General features: G+C 39.9%; 4 protein-coding genes and 1 pseudogene across 4 annotated transcripts; 3 read left to right on the forward strand and 2 right to left on the reverse strand.

The window, feature by feature from the left end:
* On the forward strand, positions 1 to 10,259 carry gprc5bb (G protein-coupled receptor, class C, group 5, member Bb). Its single transcript, XM_086083984.1, has 4 exons — positions 1 to 685; positions 2,019 to 3,135; positions 6,301 to 6,413; positions 6,498 to 10,259. The coding sequence occupies exons 2-4, from the start codon at positions 2,019 to 2,021 to the stop codon at positions 6,540 to 6,542; spliced, it is 1,275 nt and encodes a 424-aa protein (XP_085940110.1). The 5' UTR covers positions 1 to 685; the 3' UTR covers positions 6,543 to 10,259.
* A 129-nt stretch (positions 10,260 to 10,388) lies between these two features.
* On the forward strand, positions 10,389 to 15,825 carry knop1 (lysine-rich nucleolar protein 1). Its single transcript, XM_086083982.1, has 7 exons — positions 10,389 to 10,999; positions 11,571 to 11,645; positions 11,976 to 12,038; positions 12,135 to 13,634; positions 13,710 to 13,781; positions 14,964 to 15,017; positions 15,264 to 15,825. Exons 2-7 carry the CDS (start codon positions 11,625 to 11,627, stop codon positions 15,570 to 15,572), a joined length of 2,019 nt encoding a protein of 672 aa, XP_085940108.1. The 5' UTR covers positions 10,389 to 10,999; positions 11,571 to 11,624; the 3' UTR covers positions 15,573 to 15,825.
* Positions 15,647 to 19,279, reverse strand: exosc1 (exosome component 1). Its single transcript, XM_086083986.1, has 8 exons — positions 19,127 to 19,279; positions 18,317 to 18,432; positions 18,070 to 18,144; positions 17,776 to 17,864; positions 17,652 to 17,685; positions 17,506 to 17,556; positions 16,933 to 17,017; positions 15,647 to 16,507 (listed from the first exon to the last, which is right to left on the reverse strand). The coding sequence occupies exons 1-8, from the start codon at positions 19,257 to 19,259 to the stop codon at positions 16,401 to 16,403; spliced, it is 690 nt and encodes a 229-aa protein (XP_085940112.1). The 5' UTR covers positions 19,260 to 19,279; the 3' UTR covers positions 15,647 to 16,400.
* On the forward strand, positions 19,250 to 20,258 carry LOC147170023 (COP9 signalosome complex subunit 8 pseudogene; annotated as a pseudogene).
* Positions 20,259 to 20,472: 214 nt separating this feature from the next.
* LOC147170024 (phosphoglycerate mutase 1) lies at positions 20,473 to 23,402 on the reverse strand. Its single transcript, XM_086083985.1, has 4 exons — positions 23,003 to 23,402; positions 22,453 to 22,727; positions 21,568 to 21,748; positions 20,473 to 21,247 (listed from the first exon to the last, which is right to left on the reverse strand). The coding sequence occupies exons 1-4, from the start codon at positions 23,139 to 23,141 to the stop codon at positions 21,078 to 21,080; spliced, it is 765 nt and encodes a 254-aa protein (XP_085940111.1). The 5' UTR covers positions 23,142 to 23,402; the 3' UTR covers positions 20,473 to 21,077.
* Between the last annotated feature and the right edge of the window lie 355 nt (positions 23,403 to 23,757).

Consider the following 23,757-nt stretch of genomic DNA (forward strand, 5'->3'; position numbering starts at 1 on the left):
TTGGCCAATTGTTGTTTTGATCAACTGTGGCGTCACTAAAGAAAGGAAGGCTGAACATGCAGCTATGAGTCAGTGTGATGTTGAATTCTATGAAGTAGAAGTGGGGAAATAACACCAAGTTTGAAAAAAAAAAAATCTGCCTTGGGTGTGAAGCGGTGCGCTCATTATTTCCTGGTTGGATGCGTGCACCAGCGGTCCCTGCTTCCCATACGTGGGTGAGCTCCAGCAAAGCTGGGATTGCATCTCTGATGACACCTCCGCACAGTCAACATGCAGCAGGGAGAGAGAAACATGCAGACAGAGTGACTGGGATGAAGACGACGCAAGTTGCCAGAGAGAGACGCGTTAAAAAGAGGGAGAGAGAGTGAAAGGGAGACAAATGAGATATTTGAAGATGAGGCAGAAGTCGTCAAGTAGTAAAAATTGATCATCAATAATTTTTTTATTATTATTTTTTTTTTGGAGTGGTCGTGTCACAGCAGCAGCAGGACACAATCTGTCTAACCAAACAACTTAAAGGACGTATACTCCAATGCAACATGGAAGCTGTTTGGCTCCTGCAAAGCTGAGGATTTGAAGTGGAATTATTCATTAGAATTTGTTGATCTCCCCAAATGATGACATGAAAGATATGACGCCTATCCATTGTCAGTAATTAAGAATTGAAGCTGCTAAGCTGTCAGAGGTAAGTCGGAAAATACATTCAAGTCATTTATAGGTGTGTAAGTGCTGCTATGCTTGTTCGAAATCATTTGGCTTTGAAATGTGAATTTTCTCCAAAAGTGACATTTACACCAGTTTGCTGGTTAACAAAATGATATAAATGAGAGGATTGCTTATATCAACGGGACCTAACAATGTTGCATAATTATTGCATGTGTGTGTGTGTCTGTGTTTTTGGTCCTTAAGCTCGACTTCTCAAAGCCCAGTGTGCAATGTCAGCCCACGCTGTTTCCCGTTGCCAAGGAAACTATTGCCCAGTGCTAAAATCAGTTCTGTTCTGTGCTGTGCTGTGCTCTCAGAGTGTGTTTCCAAAGAGAAGAATATTCATGTGTGATCTGTGAGTTTTTTTGTTTTGTTTTTTTAAAGAGGAAGTCAACCGTAAATATTTCTTGACAATAATATGTTATATGTGACCTCACTAGTCTAAACATGATATTCTGATTAATATTACATTTGTGGAATATTAGTTATGCATCATAATCCAGCTGTTTTAATCCAATTCAGGGGGTGGCCATTTTGCCACTTGCTGTCGACTGAAGATGACATCACAGTTGCTCAGGACTCAGGCAATGACCAATCACAGCTCACCTGTTTTCTGAAGCTGAGCTGTGATTGGTTGTTACCTGAGACCGGAGTAATTGTGATGTCATTTTCTCTTTTTCTCTTTCTCGCTTCACTTTCTTGCAAGTGGCAAAATGGCCGCCTTCTGATATTGATAAAAACTGCTGGATTTTGCTGCTTAACTCATATTCCACTAACCAAATATTAACCAAACTAGTGGTGCTGCATAACCTTACAAACATTGAAAAACTTTATTTGAAAATAAAATAAATACATACATACATATATATGTAAACAATTGTACATACACACAAAATAAAAACAATTTCAAAAAACAAGATTCTGTTTGAAAAGGGTGTAAGAAGAAATAAAACGACTTATCTAGTCCCACCCCTTATTCCTTGTCAAAAATGTACCACTTAAATTCACCCTGAAACCCTGTTCAGGTTATAACAAATAATTTAGTTTGCAAATACAGTAACAGCAAAATCGGGCAAATAACAACATAAAACAAAAATTAAGAAATTGACATCGCTGGATGCAAAACGCTCATGATGATGTTAATTTTATTTGTTATATAGAAGATATTATTGTTAAGATTTTTTTTTGGGGGGGGGGGGGGGTTGACTTCCCCTTTAAACCAGTAACATGTAATTTGTCTCTATGATGTGACTGACCTTCCTACCTATCCTTGTCTCAACTGGTTCTCCTCTTGTCTTCAACATCCCTCTAAGATGGCTGTCAACAGTTTCCCCATCTTCCTCCTGCTACTGATCAGCTCTTGCACATCGCACCCATCACCTCCCCCTCCCCTGGGATGTAGCGAGCGTGTGGAGCCCCCTTACAGAGTGCTGTGTGACCTGGAGTCGGTGTGGGGTGTCGTTTTGGAGGCAGTGGCCTGCAGCGGGGGTATCACCTCTCTAATCCTGGCTACGCTCCTCCTCGTCAAACTTGGCTCTATCTCAGACCCGGGCAGGCGCTCCGGCGTGGGACCCCTTCTCCTGCTCCTGGGCACCCTCCTTGGGATATTCACCATCTCTCTGGCGTTCCTTGTGGGAAAGAACCAGGTCCTCTGTGTGGTTCGCAGAGCCTTCTGGGGCCCCCTCTTCGCCCTTTGCTTCTCAAGCTTGCTGGTCCAGGGTCTGAGGCTCAGGAGGCTGGTGGCTGGCAAGACGAGCCCATCAGGAAGCACGCTGGCTGCACTGGGCTTGGCACTGGCCTTGGTTCAAGGGATTATTTCTGCCGAATGGGTCCTTCTCACCGTAGTCAGGGAGGGGCATCCAGCATGCGAGTATCCGCCTTTGGACTTTGCTCTGACATGCAGCTACACCTTAGGGCTGCTCCTCATAGCCATGGGGCTCTCTCTAGGGGTGGTGCTGTGTGGGGGGGAACTGGTGGTAGAAGCAACTCCGGAAAGTGACGAGGATAGAGAAGAAGAGAGTGACAAGAGGAGATGGAAGTGTAATGCCGTGTGGCTCTTCCTGGCAAGTCTGGCATCTGCGTTGCTTTGGGTCGCCTGGCTTGGCTTTTATCTCTATGGGAGCCAAGCAGTCAGGCTCAGGGGGAAAGTGGGGAGGTCAGGAGGAGGAGCAGCGGGAAAAGTGGAGGAGCGTCTGCTGGACGAGCCTGCTCTGGCGGTAGCCCTGGTTGTTCAGGGTTGGATCCTTCTGCTCTTCCATGGCATTCCAGAGAGCCACCTGTGTCTCTGGAACCGATCACAATGCGGCAGGCAAGATTTCTTTGACACCAGCGAGACAACAACTCCTCCACATTTCAGAGACGAGCTTCCAGCACACTCTCACCAACCCTTCCAGGAAAACCAGGCCTTTTCTATGGAGGAGCACGGTGCAAGTACGCTCATGTTGTGTGTCTGTGTGCGTTGTCAACCTTAAACCTTTCTTGACAATATGTTATATGTGATCTCACTAGTCTAAACATGACATTCTGATTAATATTACATTTGAGGAATATGCGTTATGAAGCAAATTCTCAGGGGGCGGCCATTTTGCCACTTCCTGTCGACTGAAGATGACATCCCAGTTGCTCAGGTCTGAGTTAACAACCAATCACAGCTCAGCTTCAGAAAACAGATGAGCTGTGATTGGTCGTTGCCTGAGACCTGAGCAACTGGGATATCATCAAAATGGCTGCCCCCTGAGATGGATTTAGATGCTTAACTCGTCTTCCACTAACGCAATATTAACCGGAACACCATATTTAGACCAGTGGGACTGCATAGAACATATTATTGTCAAAACATTGTTGGGGGGGGGGGGGACTGCCCCTTTAATAGTGCTTCAACTCTGCCTTCAAGTGTAGCTTGGGAGGTCACACTTTTGTCATGAAGGTGGAACAGAAACGTACAACTGGAAATGTACAGTTGCTAGGCAACCGGAAACACAAGTCCTTTTTTCCATTCAATGTCATATGAATGAATGCAAAATTAAGAGACAGCAAAAGAAACTTCTATCAAGCGGATTCATAATTCTGACTTGAATTAATCCCAATCCACTTGAAGGCATCACGTCATGAATGCAGCCTCTATTAACATCATCTACAACAGAGAAAGAGAATTCTCTTCAAGAGCTTACCAAAAAGTACATGAGAGAATCATTGGAACTAACAATCTAACAAAATCATGCAACGTAGTAGTAGGTTTGTTTTCCCGCAGAACGAGTTAAACTATACACAGTCCAAAAACAAACCCACCTTATAATTATTTCACAGCCTCTTACAGGCAGAGGGCTATGACTCATCCAGCTTCAGTGCTAATCTACTGATGGAGAGCTAAACAGCAAGGCACAAGGACAAACCAGACGAAGACGATGGTTGAAAGAAAGCATTCAAGTCGTATTTAAGAGACTGGCACATTACTTTGGGCTGTTGTACAGTTGACTGAGTAGGGATGAAGCTCAGCTAAGCTTAAAGTGACGATTTTTTTTTTATGTCGTTCAAAAATACGCCCAAAAATATTTTCTAGCATGTCAACATATATTTTCTTTTTTAAATCATCGTAGGTCTCATAAAAGCTATAAAATATTACAAATGGTCGCATTTCACTTTACAGAAGGCAGAGGTGGGCAATCTTGGTCCTCGAGGGCCGGAGTCCTGAAGGTTTTGGAGGTTTCTCAATTCTAACACAAGCTGATTCCAATCAACAGGATCGGATGCAGAGCTTGCTGATGAGCTGATCATATATCAGCTGTGTTGGAGAAGGGCAACATGCAAAACCTGCAGGACTTCGGCCCTCGAGGCCCACCTCTGCCCTAAGGAGACAGACATTTTGTGGAATAACTTAAATATCTCTGTTTGTTATTTGTTTTTGACACAATTGTAACATTATGCTTTTTTGTTTTGTCATTTTAACTGTTCGAAATAAAGTTGTAAAAAAAAAACTTAGCAAATGTACTAATAGGTGGTAGGCTTGCGAAGTGTGGTCTCTTGTGAGGCCCCGTAATGTGCGAGCTTCAGAATGCGCATGCTTCGAATTTAGTTTGTTGCATTGTATTAGTTCACCACTAGATGGCAAACATTTCAACACATTGTCCCTTTAAAAGTGGCCAGAAAAGGAAAGTCACATTTAATATATCAAGGCTGACATAAATTATCCTTTTACTTGTTGATTTCACACTTCCTTTCACAGCAGCGGACATATAATATTACAGTAATTTTCTTTTGTGTGAAATAATGGCATAGTTTACCGTCTCCATATCACAAATTCCTTTGATCCATTTGATCATGTAAGTGGGAATTCAAAAGGAAGTCTACCTGCATCACTTTATGCTAATGGTAATGTGGTTTTTCAATGAAAAACCATTTTCATAGCGAAATATTTATCATAACAAATCAGTACAATCAATCTAATTAGAACGTGCTATAGACTAATACAGTGATGGAATATTTTGGAGAAAATCATTTTATGCATGCTTGAAATGTTAATTATGAATAAATATGACTCTAAAATAATAGTTTCCCATTCAAAACAAATATGAACCAATCACAACAGAGAACATCTATCCATCCATCCATCCATCCATATCTTGCAAAACGTAGTAAAAAAACAATACAGGCAGTGTATACAGTATAAATATTTAATCTTACTTTGACTCCAGTCTCGTCACTTTGGGAAATATATTTCTAAAACAACAACTACAACAAACATTTGTTTGGCTTTATGTGTCCCCAAACGTTGATTTCAAAAATGTATTTTCCTAGCAGATGATGTTTTTATGATATTTAATTTTTTTTTTTAAAGATTGACCTATGAAGAAAACGTGCGCAATATGGATCTTGCCGTTTGTTGTAATTTATAGCTACGATGTTTAAGAAATAAAATCCACCTGTTGCTGAACCGAACCCTTAATTCATACATTTTACTTAATATATTAATATATTACATATATGTCATTATTATTATTATTATTATTATTATTAGAAACTTAAGTGCAGATTTAAAATCAGTGGGGGGAAAAAAACGGAAAAAAAGTTTACTCACATCTCCGGTTAAAAGGCACATCAACCCCAAAAAAATTCTTTACAATACAATAATATGTTCTATACAGCCCCACTAGTCTAAACACAGTATTCAGATTAATAGTGTGTTTGTGGAATATGAGTTAAGCAACAAAATTCACCCGTTTTTCTCCATTTCAGGTGGCAGTCATTTTGCCACTTGCTGTCAACTGAAAATGACATCACAGGTGCTGAGGCCTCAGCTTGAACAACTGTGATGTAATTTTCAGTTGACAACAAATGGCAAAATGACCGCCCCCTGAGAAAAACGGGTTAATTTTGAAGCTTAATTCATATTCCACAAACACAATATGAATTAGAATGCCGTGTTTAGACCAGTGGGGGTGCATGCAATATATTATTGTAAAAGACAATTTGGGGGTTGAATTCACCCCAAAATTGTAAAAATGTGTTGATCAGTGTAAAACTACACTGACTGTAAAACAAATGATGCACCACTGATTTGAGTGCATGACGATACCTTTGACTTTGCTCGTCTTTCAGGTCTTCGAAGTGGCAACTATCAGAGCGGTCACGGGAGTGTTCGCCCTGGCATCGCCTTCAGAGGTCACGTCTACCAACCAACTGAAATGGCTCTTGTTATGAATGGTGGTACGGTAAGTCTGCCTCTCAACATATGTCACTCTTCAACAATTACACAATTAATCCAGCTGACCCACTTATTTTTCATCATCATATAGATGCCCACAGCCCCCATTAACTACACTGGAAGACGACTGTGGTAATGGGACGTGAGCCCTTGAGTTACATGTATGTTCCTTTTTTTTTTTTTCTCATACCTGACCTGGAGTAATAATTCAAAAGACATATCATACAAGACGGACTGACAACAGCGCAATACATTTCATGTTTCTGCATACATGTTTGAATTCTACATTTTGAAACGCTCTACACTTGAGGACATTTTACTGGCGTGAATACCACTTTCAGTGCTTTAATATTATTAATATTATAACGCACAGATGTCTGTAATATGTAAATAAGACAGCAGGAAGTGTTTGAGGTGGGCTGATAGTGTGTGGTGTTGAGGATTATACAAACCTTCAGAATATGAATTTACAGCATATCCTTACATAAACTTGCTTTGTCTCTCATTTTTCTTGCCATTTGGCTACAGGACATTATCTGAGCCATGCTTGTCCATATTGCCCGTAACCTTGCATCATGTGCACATGAATGTAATAAAAAGTCTATGGACAACCTAAAAAGCCATTTACCAATACACTCAATAGTGAAATCATTAGGTACACTTTTTACCTGCACAATCTTTCAAGGCCCAAAACAACAACTGAGTCTTTATTCTCATCTGCATTAGTTAAATACAGAACTAAAAATATCATAAATATAGTTCAATATGTATCAAACTAAACTGCATTTGTTTTACAATATAATCACAATAATATCAATATTGTTAAATGAATAGAATACATCTTTGATATCGTTAATCAAAACAGAACATTATTTGCAAAGGCAGAATTTGTGTTAAAGCTCTTGCCTTGAATCTCATTAGATTCGTGATTCCCAACCAGGAGGCCATGGCACCCTTATGAGCCGTGTGAGGTCATCAATAATCCAAGTTTACTTCATTTTGCTGAAAATAATTCTTAATTAATTACGAAATATTAGGGCCTAGATTTTTTTCATGCCAATGCCGATTCTACTTGGCAGAAATAAGTTCAGATGATTTATTAATCCGACAATTAATTTATATAATGAATAAATAACTATTTTGGGGGGAGGGGGGGGTCACCAAACACTTTATTACAAGCAGAGCATTTGAGTGTTTTACAATATTTCGTCCTTTAGTAGTTATTTAAATGTGTGGTCTTTAGTTTTCACTCAGAAATAAACACTTCTTAAACACTGGATGTATACACATTTAATCCTTCTCAATCAACACCTCTGGGCTTTTGTTAATGTGTGGTGGTGATTTTGTCTTCATCCACCACCACCCCAGCCTTTATTTAGCCATTTTGTTGTGTTTAGCCATGAGTGGGACGTTTGTGGGCGGAAAGTCTATGTTTACCCCTCCAGCCAATCACATAGCGGGGGGCGTGTCGCTGAAGGCAGGCGCAATGTTGACGAGAAGACCTGGGGTTGAGCCATGGGAAAACTCATTTTGAATTGGTTGTTTACAAACAAACGGTTGTGTTTACAAACACAAACGGACAAAACTAAAGACCCACCTTTAACTTTACAAGTACAAGTACAAAAACATGCAAAAAGCATTCACTTTTGAATTTATTTTTAGATTATCAGCATATAGATGAATGCCGTATATAAACTCCATAATGAGGTAAATTACTGGCATAAGAATACTTATGCATTTCTCTTCTCCAACTTTCTTTGCCATGTTTCTCAGTTGTCAAAACAATTCATTTTTGACAGAGCTGCATTTTAAATATAGGCCTATGTTGTAGAGTTCAACAGGAGCCAATATTTTTGTCATTTGTTTTTAAAAAGTTTCCTGTCAAAATAAGTGTCAGTGTGGAATTAATAACATGTATAACATGTATAACATGCTGTTATTGTTTTACATCTCCACTTGTTGCTGAGAAGCAAAATAATTTTGCTGCAAGAATAACTACCAGGATTGTGCAGCACAAATGTAACCTGCTAATTATAATAAATCAGCCATTACTGTGGTAAACGCTGCGGTGTTCCAGCAAGGCCACGTGACAACTGGCCTATTAGATTGAATGGAGTCACAGCATCTTCTAGTGGGCAAACGGTGCAAGTGCACAATTCGCAGTGACTCCAACATAGCATTATGATTAATTAAGAGACTACATTGGTGTTTAATCAGAACAACTTTGGCTGATTATGCTTATTTTGAACTATTGGCCTATGTAATCGGTAATTGATCAGTCGGGCCGTACAACATATCGTTGTTCATCTATCTATCTATGCTAGCAAGTAGCGATGTATACTGACAAGGCAGAACAATTAAATGCCTCTTCCATTAGATTTCAGAAAGGACAATAAATCACCATGCAAACGAATAGGTCATATCTTCAAGTCAATTTGTGAACAAATTGAGACAATATGATAAATATATCAGTATTCATAAGTTTTGTGACTTTTTTGTTTGGTAGTGTGCCGCTAAACATTTTTAATGTAAAGTGGGTGCCTTGGCTCAATAACGCCAGGGAAACACTGCATTAGATTGTGCGAGTGTACCTAATGATGTGACCAATGAGTGTAAATATATGTGATACAGTACGAGGTTTAAACTATCTTGGAAGCTGTATTTTGCACTTTATAAGAGCTAATATGTTCTCTGTGTGGTAATATTTGAGATGTATTATCTTGTAAAAGGTCAAATATTTTTAATATTTTGTCAGTACGATTTTATTTGGTGTTTTCTAGGATTTTGATGTCCATATTGAGTATAAAACAAACACGCACGCACGGCAGATGTCAAAGGATCCCACCAGTATTGGAGAGGTTAACAACAAATATCTCACTTGGCATCTGGCCATCATTATGTTCCAGTGAAAATGATTTCATACAACTAGACGGACTAACAAGGGTGTGATGTAGACACTAAGCTCAACCAGTTTTGATATATTTTTTATTGTGATGTGTGAGTGTCGTCAAAGTGTATGACAGTGTAGTGTATTATGGCAATGTGGTTCTTACAAAATTTTAAACTTTTTTTTTCCTAACTTGAAAACATGGGGGGAATTGTTTGCAAATGCTACTGGTTTTCAGCCCATGCAGTCTGTTTAATACTGACATTATATTATTGTACAATTTATGAATCAAAATATTCACTATTGTTGTGAGAGTTCGAATGCATCGGTAATAAGACTTCAAGCAGAAAGAATAATGTCACTGCGGCCAATCCAATCAAGTATCCCGTTTTGCACTAAATCTGACTTTTGAACTATTGCGAGTTTTCTGTCATGTTGCTTGTCTTAGTGAGATTTATGCTACAATTTTGTATACTGCAAATATTAACGTGACATTTTACATGACGTAATAGCCTAATACAAATGACTTTCAATCAAGTGTGTCCTACACAATGTAAAAGCACTGGTATTTACCTTTTAATGATTTTATGGCAATTGCACTGTCACTATTTTATGGCAGCAAAACATGAATGTTTGTAATGTAATTTGCACAGAGTGATTAATACATCAGCGCACATTTTCTCCTAAATGTTGTATTCATTTGTCATCAGATTCCTGTCCTGGTATACATGATTTCACTGTAATAATATCTGTTTATTTTCTACACTGCTTATCCTCATTAGGGTTGCCTGTGTGCTGGAGCCTATCCCAATCACAACTGGATTTGGTCAAAGGCTGCTGGTGGAAAGTCAATTGCAGGGCACACACAAACCAGCATTCACGCCTCTGGCCAATTCACCTAGATTGATTGATTGATCATATAATCACATTACAACTTCAAAATTTGCAAATAAAAATGGAAAGAAATAGATGTCATTAATTCACCGTAGTTTACATGTTAAAGGGAGTAGGAAGAAGTACAAGAATTTATCTAGTCTTACCCCATATTACTCATATTATGTCAATACTCTAGTGGTTATTCGTTTTCAATAATATATTAAATAAATAAAAAACAAAAACAAAACAAGTTTATGCTAATGTTTATACCTGATTTTTATATTTTTCTAATAGTTTTTAGCCTCTTACAGAAACACCCGTTTATTTTTTAAAGTAATATGAGTAACCGGATTGCATTGGTTTCGTAAGTGTCCAGAATATGTTGTATTCATCATAATATTGCTATCTAAATCAAAATACAAACACAAATCGAATACGTGTGTGCAGAAAAAAACTCACGTGCTTCGGGTTTCGGTGAGGGGCATGCGCAGAAGGGCTGCCCCGACATACTGGCACTTTGCGCACGCGCACTGACACTTTCAGCTCGCCCGGACAGGCCGACACTCGTCAGTCGACGCACTGTACACCGGCACATTAATGCAAACGGTCTCGTACAACGTTACTCAACTACAACAAGAAAACTGCCAACAACACTTCACGAGTATTTTCGTTTATTAAATGTCCCCGCCCCGGAGTCTGTGTATGAAAGGGACGCTAGGAGCATAAGCATGGTTGCTAAGGGTTTGAACTCGTCTTTACCGGAAGCAAACGACATCACGTCCGGGTCAAAAAAGTCCTTCGTGTACACGTGAAGGAAGAAAGTGTGCAAAGTAAGTGAAACAGTTCTCATGTTTACGTTAAATATTATCTATCTACACTACACAATTTATTTTGTGCAGTGAGTGTTAGACAAGAATATAAGTTGTCGCTGTTATTACCTTCTCGATGCTCGCCTGAGTCAAATCATTGGACACAATTGTTTATGTGGGGCTTAATTGACAGTGCGTTGCAATTGTACCGTGAAAGTGTAAGTTAAGTTAGTGAAGCGTTCCTTCAACCCTCAAAAAACAGTAGGGTTTACTTTGGTACGAGCCGAATAGAATAATTACTGTAAGGCAGGAGTGTCCAAATCCGCCTCGAGGGTTACTGTCCTGCATGTTTTAGAATGGTTCCCTCCTCCAACACACCCGATTCAAATGATCAGCTCACCAGCATCTCTGCAGAAGCCTGATAACGATCCTGATCATTTGAATCAGGTGTGTTGGAGGAGGGGGACATCTAAAAATAATTTTCCTTTGTTCATCAACTTGATCTGCAAAGATTCTAATTTCAGAAATCAAAACTGATTAGGGGGGGAAAAAAGCTAGCATTGTTGTCATTCATTCATTCGTTTTATTTTAGACGGATTCCGATGAAGTGGTCTTTGTTTCTGAAAGGGTTGCACCTACAGCCAACATGACTATTGTCATTGATGAGGTAATATACAATTCATCCTAAAGTTATTCTCTCACTGGCCTAAGTCAGATTTGAAGTGAAATTACATTTATTGAACGTTTGTTGTTTAAATGAACATAAAAGGGGCAAAAATACTGTTAAATGTGGTGTTAAGCAATTATTAATATTGCATTTTTTTCCTTTTAAGATTTTGAAAAAATATTTTATTTCAGAATTATACTCACTCTCTCACGATACAGGCGGGTCAAATGTTGCAATAGTTGCATAGAGCTGCAGAATCTTGTAAAATGTGATTGTGGTCTTCATTATATTTAATGTAGAAATACTCTGTTTGGTTGTGTTCTCCAATAGGTGAAGCGACTTGCTCTGCAAAGAGACATTGATCAGGAATCTTTCCCTAAGCAGCTCTCGGAGGTTTGTTAGTCACACACTTATGTAATTGGAATGGTAATCAAATACCAAGTATTGAATCTGATCCTATAATGGTACCCCCCCCCCCCCCCCCCCCAGTTAAATCACAGGTGTGTTCTTGTGCAAAGACCCCAGGACAAGATGAAAATTGAAATTGAGGCTGTGACAGATGAGAATGTTGGAAAGAAAAACAAGAAACTTAAGAAAGAACAAACCTCTCCTTCAAAAATGAACAAACCCATAATTGCTGACGGGACAGCACAGAGTGTGAAAAAGAAAAAGAATAAAGTAAAAATGGAGGAGTCTGGAATGAAAGTGCCCTTGTCTTTAAAAGTGGGTGATGAGGAGAAAGTGAAAAAGAAGAAGAAAGTGGTGAATGGTTCTGTCATAGATGGAAATTGCAAAGAAACAAAGATAAATAAAAAGCTGACTGGCAGTCAAGAGGGAACTGAGAAAACAAGTAATGAGAAAAAGTCAAAGAATAAAACCCCGATTGAGCATCAAACTGCTACTGTAGTTGATGAGAAAGTGGCGAAGAAAGCCAAGAAAGAAAAAAATGAGGTCGATGACAAGAAAGTGGCAAAGAAAATCAAGAAAGATGAAAATGAAGTTTATGACGAGAAAGTGGCGAAGAAAGCCAAGAAAGAAAGAAATGAAGCTGATGGCGAGAAAGTGGCCAAGAAAGCAAAGAAAGAAAAAAATGGAGCTGATGGCGAGAAAGTGGCCAAGAAAGCCAAGAAAGAAAAAAATGAAGCTGATGGCGAGAAAGTGGCGAAGAAAGAAAAAAAAGAGTTTCATGACGAGAAAGTGGCGAAGAAAGCCAAGAAAGAAAAAAACAAGGTTCATTATATTAATGGCTCTCACGTTACAGATGACATTGCAGTCGTCAAAAAGATGACAAAGAAACGAAAAAAGGACAAAAGTGAGGGTAAGAAGAAAAAAAAGAAAAATAAGGTGACACAAGTTAAACATGAAAATGTTGAAATGCAGGAAGAAGCCGAGAAGATGCTGAAGGAACCAAATACGATACCAGTTGTGAGTGCAGAGGAAAATATTAAACATAAGGTAAAGAGGAAAAAGGACAAAGCGGAGCAGAATGAAACGACAAAAAAGAAGAAAATTGCTCAACTAAAATTATCTGACAGTGAAGTGGCTACAAAAACACCAGAAGGACAAGAGGTTGGCGAGGTGAAGCCGAAGAAGAAAAAGAAGAAGGCCTCACCAAACAATCAACAAGCTGAGGATTCCACCAAAGAAGCACAGAAGGAAGAAAAACCCGCAAAGAGCGACGTTGGCATAGAAGGTGAGACAAAACAAAAGAAAAAAGGAGAAAAGCCCAAGAAGAGAAAGTCTTCTGAGCTCGGTGCAGAAAGAGACACTGAATCTGAAAAGAACAAACAAAAAGTTAAAAAGCCAAAATGTGACGAGGCCGAATACCAGAAACCGAGCAAGAAAAGCAGAAAGAAGGCTTCGATTAAGGAAGAGAAACTGCTTGAGGAATTGTATCCTGACTTCACCTTGAAAAAGAAGGTAAAGAAGAAGAAGGAGATGAAGAAGGTGAAGGAGGAGGCAATTAGAGACGAGTTTGACGACCGGGTGGTGAGTGTGTATCATTGTTTGATATTGTTGACCATTTTACATGCTTGGTTAAACTTTTTGGGCTTTATGTTTCAGGATGCTCTCGATGCAGACGTGGTCTTCTTGTCAGAAAAGACTGGAAACGCCGATGAGGTGAACATCAACCAGGTGAATATCAAGCATGACATTATTTTGCTTTCTCACGTTTCCTTAAAGGGACATTTGACTCATTTAGGCATTCTCAGCTGTAAGGAGTTAATATTTTGTCTATAATTAATTTGCTAACTTGATTTATTGTTCACGTACAATTAATACCTCTGAAAAAACAATTTGCGAATGTCACATGACCAAAACAGGTCAACCGTGATTGCTCGTTACTTGAGCTCTGAACATCTGTGATGTAATTTTCAGTCCACGGCAATAGGCAGAATGTGATTTTAAAATCAAGAAGTCATCTTTATTTATATAGCGCTTTCAAACAGCCTTAGCTGTCACAAAGCGCTTAACAGAAACAGGCAACATAAAATAAAACATTAACAAACCCCCCCCCCCCCAAATTTTTTTTTTATCTTCCTACATATGCTTTGAATTTTGAAACGGTTAGAAATGAAATGAGAGAGAAAAGTTGATCAAAGACGTCTGCTACAAGCTAAATTAGAGCAAAATCCAGCCGTTTATGTCCATCTGAGTGGACATAAACTATTTTGCCACAGTTGCTCAGGCAATGACCAATCATAGCTCACCTATTTCCTGAAGCTGAGCTTTGATTGGTTGTTACCTGAGGCCTGAGCTACTGTGATGTCATTTTCACTCGACAGCTAGTGGCAAAATGGCCGCCTTCTGATATTGATAAAAACTGCTGGATTTTGCTACTTAACTCCTATTCCACTAACACAATATCAACCAAAATACCGTATTTCGACTAATGGGGCTGCATGGAGCTTATTGTTCTCAATAATTTTTTTTGGGGGGTGACTTCCTCTTTAATTACACATGAAAAATAATGCTATCAAGTTACAGACAAAATATTAAGGTTTTATTGCTGAAAATGGCATCAAGTATCCCTTTAATTACTCTGTCACTATACACTGCTGGCATAACTAAATGAACAAATATACATTTGTAACTAATAAATAAATACATTTAATTAATAATTACCCACGCCACACTATGGCGTCACGTCACCCTGGTAGGGGTGCAACTGTAATCAGTTTTGAGTTGAGGGAGAGGGGACGGTGACAGGAAGCAGATTCGTACCTCTACGTGCTATTTTTTTTACATTATTTTTTTTTTTCTGATTCTGTTGACTCCTCTCCATGCTTGTTGATATAGTATTTCGCTCTATCACAGGAAAGACGACAGGCTTTGCAGATGGAGGTCGACGAGGCCTCTCGGCCTCAAAAAGTCAGTGATTCTTTTTTTCTTTACAATTTAAAGTGCTTTGAAGGCCATGTCATTCAAAGTGCACAGCAGTGATATTAAGATTTCTAAAACAAAACAAAACAGAATCTTTGTCAAGATATAATTTTACAGTAATAGTCTAATTTAACTGCAGATTTTGAGTGTATAAGTAAAAGCAACTCTCGACGTTCTTAAAAGTGCATTCATTTTTGTCGCTTTCTAACAATTGTTGCCCAAATCTCATCTCAGGGGTTTGGTCAGTGGAGCACCGCCCAGTTTGAAAGCTCTGAGCAGCAGCAGAAGTTCCTCCGGTTGATGGGTGGCTTCAAGAATGGCTTCCAGCCAACTGCTGCTGCAAATGCACCAAATCCAAATATGGCACTCGGCAAGGACGCACAGGTGCATCTACAGCAAGGACTCATGGGAGAGTTTGAGCGTGCCCACTCACGCCGAATAGACTTTAACAGCAGAGGCGCAGGACTTGGGTTTAGTGACGCATCCAAAAAGAAATTCTCTATTGACGTCAATGCATGTCAATCTGTCCGCTTTGGTGACTGAGCATACATTTGTAGGTCTTAAAAATGTGGAGTTTGCTGTTTTAAAATAATATACCATTAGAGACATAATGGCCGTATTTTTCAAAGTAATGTTTTAATAATGTTCTACTGTCAGCTCATACAGATAGTTAAATTAACAAAATACTTATTTTAAACTGCAAACTCTAATTTTAATATTGTTTTAACAGCATTTTTTCCAATTACATCAAGCTCTTTGACATTGATTCCTGTAAATAAACAATCTCTACACAAATGTTGGTCGTTTGAGACGCTTGAAAAATGAAAAATGGAAGAAGAAAAAAACTTTCCCCCAACTGTGAAAGTACAATCACAAAGTATTGAAAAATTAAAACAATTAACATTTTATTTCATTCTTGCAACCATCTGCAGTAAGCCAGAAGTGTTCATTTAAAAAAAAAAAAAAACTTTGCTTACTCTCTGTGTGAAATTGACACAAAATTGAATTGATGGTGTGTGGTAGGGAAAATGAGCACCAAATGAAAACTGAAACGAGCAATGGGCCAAGTGCAACTTCATTAAGATGCACCCGAATGCAGTTCAGACTGCAAGGTGATCCTTGAGGTCTGATGTCCGTCAACTTAACTGCTAGAAAAAAGCAGTGTGATTACATTGTGTCCATTCAATATCGCAGCTCTAATGTTGTATCAGCATTTCCAAGATGATAGTCTGACCAAATGTGCAGAAAAAAACCCAACACTATTTGCCGAAGGCAACATTTTAAAAGTGTCCGCACGTAGGGAGGCTCCTGAGTCACTCGGGGATGGGGAAGCTGTGTGTTCCTAGTGGAGGAAATCAAGTCTGAGGTTTGTCACGCCTGTAGATACTCTGGTTGGACCCTTGCCACTTTGCGAAACTCTTTGGCATGAGTCAGTGGACACTGCATCTCGCACCAGCTGATTGGAATCATCTGTGCACCTGGTTCACATGGAAACATGACACGTGTGATTAAATTAGACAAGACAATGCTATACTCATCATCACACATTACAGTAGCCACATAGATTGACCTAAAAGTATTGAGACAAGTTGACAGCATTTACAAACCATTTTAGTTGAACACAGAACTGATAGACTTGCAGGAAGCCATGAATTATTTTGGTGCGCTAATGGCAACGGGTAGATACAAAAGTTAATTGTACCTTCTGACATCTAGTGGAAGGGTATTGAATTGTTCTGTCTATCATACATTATTGCCACAGATACAGTCAATTACAAAAGATACATGATTTGGAGTAAATACATATTTTACAGCCTATAAAAATTAACTGGAAATTGCTAACTGGATGTATGTGCTAGCTTTTGGCCAAAAAGATGCTGCAGACATGTTTCATAGAGTTGACCTGCTTCACTGTGGGCCACCACCACCCCAAGTTCATTCTCAGCAGTCGTCAGCAGGTAGTTGGACTGCACATCACCCAGGGAAATCTGTCACAGTCCAGGTCAAGGATGCGACACTACATGGTACATGGTACAACACAATGTTTACCCACAACAAGATTAGCTTTTAATAATAATAATACATCAGATTTATATAGCGCTTTTCTAGACACTCAAAGACGCTTTGCAATGGAATGGATACATTATTCTTACACTCACACATTCACTGGGGCAGGCTGACGGAAGCGAGGCTGCCAGTGTGCGCCTACCGGCCCTCCGACCACCACCAAACATTCGCACCTTCCATACACCAGTATGAGTAGCACTGGAGGAACTGTGTGTGTGTGTGTGTGTGAAGTGCCTTGCCCAAGGACACGACGACACATGACTTGGGGAGAGCGGGGATCGAACAGCCGACCTTCTGGTTACTGAACGGCCGTCTCTACACCCTCAGCCACGGCCGCCACAAACTTAGTACTACTTTATCGAAAGCCACAACTCTATTAAAACGTTAAAAACCACAAGACAAAGGATACCACTTTTGCCAGGACAATGTCGCCAGGTCTAAAACATTTGTACGTCTCCACCTGTAGAGGAAATGAGGAAAAACATGTATCTTACGTTAAAATTGCAAAATACACAGAAGCTGTGCAAAGCTACTCTCTGCATCTTTTAAACTAACCTTGTCTTTCTCTGTTGCCCGTACATCTTCTTTTCTGAGCGTCCAGGGAAGAGCAGTAGTGTTACATTAATGACGAGGGGGGTGCTGAAAAATGATTATCCTTTGAAGCACACTTTACATGTACCTGATCGTTCCTCTAAAGCGGTCCTTCAGTGGTGTGGAGCCGACATAAAGTATGTGGACCTTGGCAAACCTGGGATTGATAGTTGTTACCTGTCCAGTCAAAGAACAAGGCCATGTCAGTCTTTAATGTAGACTTGAGTACAAACTCACAAGTGATGCTTAAATGAAAATACTGAAGAAGTGCATAAAGATAATTATACAGTACAATTCAGTGTGGTATCAGTTATACCATGGATTTGGAAGCAACCATTTTTTTAAAATGGGATTTTACAGTATACTAGTCAATTTTAATTACCTTACAGGTGACAATTGCGCCAACATCTGGCAGTAGTTGGGCTTCCGTTTCTCTCACAACCGAGATGACTGGTAACTAGATATGAAAACAAAAAACAAATCGCTTTTTTTTTTTTTTTTTAGAAATACGTCACCTGTTACATTCTGTTAAAAAGCCTTAAGACGTGTCACTCCAACAACACATTTCCACACATCTGAATGCCTCAACAGCTTCGTCTGACCTGCACCTCACTCATCCTGCCTCTCACCTCCTCGCCTTCGTTTTTCTTGAGCACGTAGCCTGCTAGCGAAGAGTAAATGTAGCCATGCCGCAGGTATACACCAGTTCCAGGAGTACAATCTTCTACACTGCAAAGTTTATCACCTGAACACAAAGATATAACATATTGATGAAATCATGAAGGCGAAAAAAATGGTACAAAATACTATAACTGTTAACTGACACTTTGATACAGTCATGTAGCTACTTGAGGGTACCAAAATACTAGAAACAGCTCAGTATGGTGCAGTGCAATTCTATACTAATACAAATTACAACCATGATTAACATACACAAAATGGAGTGGCAAGCCGTCCATTTGGTATCCGGAGCTTCGGTGGGGATTTAGCTAATTTAATCCACTCATAATCGCAATAAACTGTACAAAAACGTAACATAACAGCATATTGAGAACGGAATGCTGTCATCCTCCCCTGGGGCGATGGGCAGGGCTTCTGCTGATGAATCCTGCCATGGAAAGTAAAAGTCAAAAATACACACCCGTAGAAGTAAGACTAAATAACTCCCTTGTGTACGTTACGTAAAACAACGTAACAATGTCGTACACACGTAAATACTTACACACTTTGATTTCAATAAACACAATCTGCCCATGCGTGGTAGCTACTATTTAGCATGGCTTAAACCTTCAAGCGATGGTTTGAGGGTTTCCAAGAAATAGTACCTTAAACAAATAAATTCTGTAGGAGATTTCAGGCTAATGAAGCTATCGCAAATATTTCCGCACGCAGTTACGCTGTTCAACTTGGAGCAACGTCGGAGTTAACATAAAACTCACCAGGAACACACAGCTTCATGGGTGACATGTTTGCGAGAAGAACTACCCGCGAGGCGATTGGTTGTGACGAAGGGTTGAGGCTGATCCCTGATTGGCTGGTTGAAACCGGAAAGGGGAAACAGAAAAGGATCATGTAGATAAACAACTACTAGAGAAAGTCTTGGCTCGTTGAAGACGTGCAGACCTAGTCACCATCGGGTCACTTGAATAAGATCGGCTCGGAAAGCAAATTTCATCGACAAACGCGAGACCAATCCTCATCATCATGCCAGGTGCTGTGATTATGGAAGACAATTTTGACAAACTAATAGAGCAGTGTGAAGCTCAAGAGCTCGAAGCACCAGGAGGCATTACGACCCCTCAAGTGTATGCACAGCTTTTGGCACTTTATTTATTACATAATGATATGAACAACGCCCGGTATCTCTGGAAGAGGATTCCCCAGGCAATAAAAGCAGCAGATGCTGAACTAGCAGCAATTTGGACAGTTGGACAGCACATGTGGCAACGAGATTTCCCTGGGATCTACACGTCTATTGCGGCTTATCAGTGGTCAGAAAATATTCTCCCAGTAATGGAGGCCCTTCAAGAGAGTACGCGACAACGGGCCTACGGGCTTGTGGCGCGGGCGTACACTTCCATCAGCGTTGAAGATTGTGCTGCCTTTGCGGGTTACTCGGTGGACGACGCCGTCAAAAGTGTGGTGAGTCAGGGCTGGCAGGCAGACCCCGCTACCAGGACGGTGATGCCGAAAAAGCCTGATCATCCTCCCGTCTCGTCGGTTCCCAACGAGCAGCAGTTGGCCAGACTCACCGACTACGTGGCTTTCCTGGAGAACTGATAATCACCACAACCCGTCGCAACCGTTTTTCTTTCTTTGTGCAGACTCATCACCATGCTTGTATCTTTCTATGATTAAAAACATACACACACACTAAAAAGACCTAGTCGCCATATTGAACCGGGAGTTTCGGTGGTTTGTTATGATACGAGACATGTAGGATATATAATACAACCGGGTGTCTGTTATTCAAATGTTGTATGCCACAGTTTATTTGTGTAAATCTCTGAAGTGTTTGAAAATGATCACTTGTACAACACTACAAGCAAATAAATTACAATGACCCATCAATGGTGTGGTGAAATATTGTCAGAACAGGCCGATTAGCTACTCATGTGATCCTTGGGCACCTTGTATGTGGCCCCTGATCTATACTAATTTGGGGATTATTAAAAAAATTTTTTTTAATAATATATATATATATATATACACACACACACACATACATACATACAAATAATTATTGATGATTTATAAAATTTTGGGGAAATAACCATTTCACAGGACAGATATCTGTATTTTTAATGCTCAATGATCAATTATGTCCGTCATCAGAACATGTCTAAAAACAGAATATAAATAAAAGGAAAGGTTGGGTGTCTTTGGGGGCATTTCTCATCAGGAAAATAATGTTTTATATTAAAAATAAACATCAGAAAGTAGATGTGAAACTGCCACTTGTGAGGTTGCCACAGGGAAACAGTGGGGGGAGTATGCTGAAAAAGATTTTAAATATGTAACAGCTCACCACATTTATTATTTTCTCAGAGTCACAGCAAAGACAAGTGCAAAGTGAATAAACATGGTCTTTCAACAACAACGTTACTATATTGTCAGGTAACTGAACATACCGCCAAGGTCCAACATGAATATTTTGATCAGTACATACATGCATCACAATATCCATTCTCTAAAACCCTTGTTATGACAATATATATATATATATATATGATTAAATTCAATCCTCTGAGTATTATTGAATTAAACTTGGTGCAGTGTGTGTGTGAGGTTTGTGATGTTAACAACGCTAGCAGGCTTGTGACTCGAATATTTTGTTAACTGAACAGCACAGCATTGATCTAAATACTAGCCCAATCACTGGATCGGAGTTCATTTTTTTGCTTTGCCCTGAGCCGCCACAGCAGCCATGGCCTTCTGTACGGTCTCTTCATCTCCGAGAAACTGCATTGGTCCCATGGGCTTCAAATTTTTGTCCAACTCGTACACAACAGGAATACCTGTAGGAAGGTTCAACTCCATGATGGCCTCCTCAGACATTCCTGCGATATAATAGGCAGAATTTACAACATAGAAGCGTCATTTGTTATTATCTGATCAATTTAGCTCAAGGTTCAACAGCCTGACTCAACAAGTCCAGGCGTAATGGGCCAGAGAAAGTTATCCTTTTGACCAGTTGGCAACTAACAACAAGTCGCTCTTTCGTTGCTCACCCAACGCTAAATCAGCGCAAAAGAGCAACATTGCAGAGAAGTGTTGAAAAGTGGAAAAAACGAAATTATTTTTGGTGACCTTATTCATTTGGGAATGTAGTTTTTGTTTGAACAAAGAGCTCTTAATAAGGCTTCATTCATATACTTACCCTCAAGGTGCTTGACGATGCCGCGGAGACTGTTGCCATGGGCAGCAATCAGCACCCTCTTCCCTTCTTTGATCTGTGGAACTATCTCATCGTTCCAAAACGGAAGAGCCCTCGCAATGGTATCCTTCAGGCTCTCACAAGTTGGAAGCTGCTCCTCTGTCAGATCAGCATAACGTCGGTCCTATATCAAAGAAAATGTTTACATGCCGTTTATGGTTTTACAGTCATGAGGCACTAATCAATATGTCCGAATAAAATATAGCCTCAATTACACAACCTGTTTAAGCCTCAATTTAGCCGCCTTCTATTTGCTGTTCTGTCTAAAATTACAGGCAAGGAAGTTCTTTTCCCAATATACCACTTTCTGAGGTAGTCTGGAAGAATGCCGGAATGGTGGGCCAGGACCCCATTGTGACAATCCACACTTTTTTTCTCCTGTGGTAAAAATTATGCAGTATATTTGCATATTTCCCCAAACCCAGCGCCATCAGTTTTTTTTCTTGTATTTACTGTATATTTGTGCTTCTGTATTTTAACCATATAAAGCAATTTGTGAACCCTCTCTGTGCAAAGTGCTGTATAAATGAAACAATAACTTATTTACATTCTTGTCCATTAGCTTCTATTTAACTTGCCAAAATCACGTGTGCAAATTACTCCATGCATTTTTCGATGATCTCCATTTTGAAGTGTTTACTATTCCCATTTCAGAATCAAATCCGCACTCATTGAAGCATTCGGTTCGGTATCATGAAAAAGACAATTGAGCTGCTGCACATGATGTTGGAGTCAATGAATCGATGATGACATCTAGCATTATGGCTCTCGTGAGCAAGAGCTCTGTGCAAAAGAGGCTGATCACTAGTTGATGTCTTCCGGAGTAACCTTGCTTATGGTCTGATAGAAGTCATGGCCCTCATCCATGGGTGGGGGAGGGATGTCAAAAGAGCGCCTCCAAATCTTGACCTGGGCCTCTCCATGTTTTGCTGCCGTTTCAGCCTTGTTCAGACCAGTTAGACCACCGTAGTGGCGCTCATTGAGGCGCCACGTCCTGTGCACTGGCAGCCACATCTGGTCGATGCCGTCCAGAACTAACCACAGAGTGCGGACGGCCCTCTTCAGAACAGAAGTGTAGCAAATATCAAACTCATAGCCAGCATCTGGGGTGAGAAAGACACAAAGACAAGTGTATTGTAAAATTCTGTCGATTCCATACAGCGTTATCATAGATATTTTAATTTTGTACAGAATAGTTATATAAAAATTATCTATTTTTCATATTCAGTAACTATCCACACATTGTTTACTACTCCCTTCTCTCGCTTAGGCCCACAATCTGTTTCCCCCATCCGGCCCAGTTGCATAAGCACTTGCAGGCTTGCAGAGCTCTAATCCAATGCAGTATGGCCGATTAGGCCCTGTGACATGAATTTACCTTTCAAGGCTTGTCCTCCTCTCTTGGCCTCCTGCTCCCCTGTCTCGCTCAAGTCCGCGTCGAACCATCCGCAGAAGCGGTTTTCTTGGTTCCAGCAGCTCTCTCCGTGACGGATCAGCACCAGTTTGTACGCTGCCATCCCGATGCCGATGTCCTCTGCGCTATATTTCCGGAAACTTTGGCTCAAGCGACCAGTCTTCTTTAAATGCCGCAGTAGCGAATACAGCTTTATGTTGGAGTGGCTGCAAGCCTGCAGATGGTTGCAGATGAGTGACAAATTTGCCTAATGAAGTTGAGAGACGCTTTTCGACGTGTCTGCCTGAATTTGACAGCTCTCGGTAGTCGCCAGGGTTCTGTTCGTGCTCTTCCTGTCGGCTGTGACCAATCAGACAGCGAGATGTGCTTGTAGAAGAGGCAGGAGTATGGAGGATGCGTACAGTTGCACGTGCACATGCACCCACGCGAATTATACACATTTACATATTATCTTTTAGATAAATAAATAAATAAATAAATAAATAAAGTGTGACGTTTTCGGTATTTATCATGCTACAGATCGTGAATTGTTGTGTAAAAATATGCAGACCTGTAGGGTACATTTCGTTGACTTTTTAGTTTTTGGTCCTTATTTTCCACGTTTTACGAATGTTTATGTATCAATTAACAACGTTGCAGTATCAATTAACAACATATATCATCACCAACATCGTAATTCCTTATGAATGATAAATGTTTTAACAAGCCCAAGTGACATT

The sequence above is a fragment of the Leptonotus elevatus genome, chromosome 8, assembly GCF_054856555.1.
Source record: "Leptonotus elevatus isolate MCC_2025b chromosome 8, RoL_Lele_1.0, whole genome shotgun sequence".
NCBI lineage: Eukaryota > Metazoa > Chordata > Actinopteri > Syngnathiformes > Syngnathidae > Leptonotus > Leptonotus elevatus.

What these genes read in the sequence shown, in the direction of transcription:
- LOC147170024 (XM_086083985.1), bottom strand. Translation starts at nt 23,141, where the DNA reads ATGGCAGCGTACAAACTGGTGCTGATCCGTCACGGAGAGAGCTGCTGG. An exon ending in AGGAGGACAAGCCTTGAAAG is followed by an intron (nt 22,728 to 23,002) that starts GTAAATTCATGT and finishes TTCTCACCCCAG; the next exon opens with ATGCTGGCTATGAGTTTGAT. An exon ending in CATCGTCAAGCACCTTGAGG is followed by an intron (nt 21,248 to 21,567) that starts GTAAGTATATGA and finishes ATTATATCGCAG; the next exon opens with GAATGTCTGAGGAGGCCATC.
- knop1 (XM_086083982.1), top strand. Translation starts at nt 11,625, where the DNA reads ATGACTATTGTCATTGATGAG. An exon ending in ATGAGGTGAACATCAACCAG is followed by an intron (nt 13,782 to 14,963) that starts GTGAATATCAAG and finishes GCTCTATCACAG; the next exon opens with GAAAGACGACAGGCTTTGCA. An exon ending in AGGCCTCTCGGCCTCAAAAA is followed by an intron (nt 15,018 to 15,263) that starts GTCAGTGATTCT and finishes ATCTCATCTCAG; the next exon opens with GGGTTTGGTCAGTGGAGCAC.
- exosc1 (XM_086083986.1), bottom strand. Translation starts at nt 19,259, where the DNA reads ATGATCCTTTTCTGTTTCCCCTTTCCGGTTTCAACCAGCCAATCAGGG. An exon ending in CGCTTTAGAGGAACGATCAG is followed by an intron (nt 17,686 to 17,775) that starts GTACATGTAAAG and finishes CTGGACGCTCAG; the next exon opens with AAAAGAAGATGTACGGGCAA. An exon ending in GGTGGCCCACAGTGAAGCAG is followed by an intron (nt 16,508 to 16,932) that starts GTCAACTCTATG and finishes CATGTGAACCAG; the next exon opens with GTGCACAGATGATTCCAATC.
- gprc5bb (XM_086083984.1), top strand. Translation starts at nt 2,019, where the DNA reads ATGGCTGTCAACAGTTTCCCCATCTTCCTCCTGCTACTGATCAGCTCT. An exon ending in TATGGAGGAGCACGGTGCAA is followed by an intron (nt 3,136 to 6,300) that starts GTACGCTCATGT and finishes CTCGTCTTTCAG; the next exon opens with GTCTTCGAAGTGGCAACTAT. An exon ending in TTGTTATGAATGGTGGTACG is followed by an intron (nt 6,414 to 6,497) that starts GTAAGTCTGCCT and finishes ATCATCATATAG; the next exon opens with ATGCCCACAGCCCCCATTAA.